The following is a 3,232-nucleotide window of genomic DNA, read 5'->3' as shown; positions in this document are numbered from 1 at the left end:
GTAATATGAAAAGACCCTTTATCTTAAAGGTGGATGTCCTGTGACATCAACTCCGAAAAGGAGAGATATCAAGAACCAGTCCTTTATACACATTGGCGTAGAGTAACTCAGGCTCCGGCTCCTCCCAGAACACTCAGGTAGAGCAGAGACTGAGGAGCTGACTGAAGGTGATAGTGAGAAGAAGAAATTACTGAGAGTTGGGACGAGGTTGAGAAGCATTTCTATGAAAAATGGAAGGTTTATTTCAGAGAAAATTCTTCTAAGCTATTATTGTCTTTTATTCCCTACACAGTTTTCCTGAGCCCAATAGAACAGATGTCCAACAGCAGCTCCCTCAATGAGTTCCTGCTCCTGCCATTCGCAGACACGCGGGAGCTGCAGCTCTTGCACTTCTCGCTCTTCCTGGCCATCTACCTGGCTGCCCTCCTGGCCAATGGCCTCATCATCACAGCCGTAGCCTGCGACCACCGCCTCCACACCCCCATGTACTTCTTCCTCCTTAACCTTTCCCTCCTCGAAATTGGCTGCATCTCCACCACTGCCCCCAAATCTATGCACAATTCTCTGTGGAACATGAGGGTCATTTCATACTTGGAATGTGTTGGCCAGGTCTTTTTCTTCCTTTTTTTCGTATCAGCAGAGTGTTTTCTCCTCACAGTCATGGCCCATGATCGCTATGTGGCCATCTGCAGACCCCTGCACTATGGGACCTTGCTGGGCAGCAGAGCTTGTGTCAAAATGGCAGCAGCTGCCTGGGCCTGTGGTTTCCTCAATACTCTCCTGCACACTGGGAAAACATTTTCCCTACCCCTCTGCCAAGGCAATGTGGTGGAGCAGTTCTTCTGTGAGATCCCCCAGATCCTCAAGCTCTCCTGCTCAGATTACTACCTCAGGGAAGCTGGGCTTCTGCTGGTTAGTGCCTGTTTAGGCTTTGGGTGTTTCATTTTCATTGTGGTGTCCTACGTGCAGATCTTCAGAGCTGTGCTGAGGATCCCCCCTGAGCAGGGCCGGCACAAAGCCTTTTCCATGTGCCTCCCGCATCTGGCTGTGGTCTCCCTCTTTGTCAGCACCACAGTTTTTGCCTATCTGAAGCCCCTCTCCATCTCCTCCCCAGCTCTGGATCTTGTGCTGGCTGTTCTGTACTCAGTGGTGCCTCCAGCAGTGAACCCCCTCATCTACAGCATGAGAAACAAGGAGATCAAGGATGCATTGAGGAAGCTCATTCATTTGGTACTAGTTCCTCAGAAATAAGCTGCCGCTGCCCATCTCTCTGCCCGTTCGTGTCAGTCTTGGCTTTGCTCTAATTAAAGGGGATTTCCTCATTGTGTTGCTTGAATGTTGCTCTCTCCTTCCAAAGGCGCATTTGTAATTACTCAAGGGCTTTCACTCTTCAAGACTCTGTTGCTTTGCAGGGCTCTCCATGGGCTCCGTGCAATGTCCTCATAGGTGACAAGTTAGGCAGTGAGTTCTGGATCCTGTTCTCACTTGTGGGTGTTCAGTGCTCCTCCAGGTGATGCATGGTCAAGTGGTATCCCCCAAATGACAGGACTGGAGACAGATATAGATCCCCCAGGAGACCACAGGGCATCTCCAAGGGGACCATGTGCCTTGGGGTGGGCTGTGAATCCAGCTTCAAAAACTCAGATGGAGTCACCCAAATATAAAGGGCAAAGCCAGTGAATGTCCAGGCTAGTGATAGCTCTGCAGTCCCACAAGTGGAAGAGAGGACCCTGCAGGCATATTGAAGGGTGCCTGCGGAGTCGTTCCTGTCACCTTCAGTGTCATGGGCTGGGTCTTGGGACAAATTGAAACACATCCTGAGCCATTTGAAAAGCCCAGTGATTGCTCAGCTCTTCGTCCAAGGCCACAGACCCCCTTGGAAGGGTTATCAGGTGCAGTGGTGCCTGTCCAGCTGGGTCTGCTACCCACTGCAAGCACCATGGGAAATGTGGGGTCACTTTTGGACCCTGTAGGGCAACAGTCAAGTGCTCTGCAGAGCAGCAGCAGCCACCTGTGGCCCCGCTGCTGGGCGGACCAGCACCAATGTCCCCACCTGCAGAAAGACTTTTGGCAGAGCAAGGATATACCTGGAGAAGAGGAAAGCAGCAGTTGTGCTGTCAAGGATGAATAAACAACAATGAAAAATCTGCTTCTAGGTAGATCGCCTAAGGGCAGGCTGCTGTGTCCCTGCCAGAGGAGCCCCGCAGCAGGGACTCTTGTGCTGTGCTGGAGACAGGGGCTGGCATGGGGGGCTGCGGGCAGTTGGACACTCCAGTCCCTTAATCATCTTCAGCGCTCTACACTGGACCCTCTCTAGGATTTCCACATCCCTCTTGTACTGGGGATCCCAGAACCGCACCCAATGCTCCAGGTCCAGCCTCACCAGAGCTGAGGAGAGCGGCAGGATCACCTCCCTTATCCTGCTGGCAACACTCCTCCTGATGCAGCCAGGAGCTCATTGGCCTTCTTGGCCACGAGGCCACGTTGCTGCCTCATGGTTAATCTGTTGTCAACCAGGACTCCCAAATCCCTCTCCGCGGAGTCGCTTTCCAGCAGGTCAGCTCCTAATCTGTCCTGGTGCCTGAGATTATTCCTCCTCAGGTGCAGGACCTGGCACTTGTCCTTGTTGAATTTCATGAGGTTCTTCTCTGCCCAATACGCCAACCTCTCCAGGTCCCTCTGAATGGCAGCACAGCCCTGTGGAGTGTTGGCCACTCCTCCCAGTTTGGTATCATCTGCAGACTTGCTGAGGGTGCTCTCTGTCCCCTCGTCCAAGTCATTGATGAACAAGTTGAACAGCACTCGGCACAGTATGGGCCCCTGGGGGACACCACTGGCCTCAGGCCTCCAACTAAACTTGGCCTCATTTATCACAACCCTCTGAGCTCTGCCATTCAGCCAGCCCTCAATTCACCCCATTGTCCACTCATCCAGCCTGCACTTCCTGAGCTGCCCTATGAGGATGTAACAGGAGATGGTGTCAATCTATGTGAGGAAAGGAGCTTCCTTCATGAAAGGAAGAGGTGAAGTGGGTGAGGAAGAAGCACAGAGGAGGGAAAGGGGAAGAGCTAAAGAAAGAGGTGGAGGGGGAGAGGAAGAAGCACAAAAGGGAGAAAGGGGTCAAGGCAAAAGGAGATGGGAGGTGGGTGAGGTATGTGCACAGAGGTGGGAAAGGCAGAGAGGAAAGGGGAGAGGTGGAGGAGGTGAGGAAGAAGCACAGAAAGGGGCTAGG

The 3,232-nt window shown here is 52.7% G+C and overlaps 1 protein-coding gene across 1 annotated transcript; it reads left to right on the top strand.

Moving 5' to 3' along the window:
• Positions 1-315: 315 nt before the first annotated feature.
• On the top strand, positions 316-1,251 carry LOC148591957 (olfactory receptor 14A16-like). The gene has a single exon (XM_088536398.1). It carries the CDS (start codon positions 316-318, stop codon positions 1,249-1,251), a length of 936 nt encoding a protein of 311 aa, XP_088392524.1.
• The last annotated feature ends 1,981 nt before the right edge of the window (positions 1,252-3,232 follow it).

The sequence above is a fragment of the Tinamus guttatus genome, unplaced genomic scaffold (genome assembly GCF_059628265.1).
Source record: "Tinamus guttatus ecotype Peru unplaced genomic scaffold, ASM5962826v1 Tinamus_guttatus_pri_ptg000663l, whole genome shotgun sequence".
NCBI classification, from domain to species: domain Eukaryota; kingdom Metazoa; phylum Chordata; class Aves; order Tinamiformes; family Tinamidae; genus Tinamus; species Tinamus guttatus.
This window is presented reverse-complemented; position numbering and strand designations above follow the sequence as displayed.

Excerpts from the sequence above, each read along its gene's own strand:
- LOC148591957 (XM_088536398.1), top strand. The coding sequence starts at position 316 with ATGTCCAACAGCAGCTCCCTCAATGAGTTCCTGCTCCTGCCATTCGCA.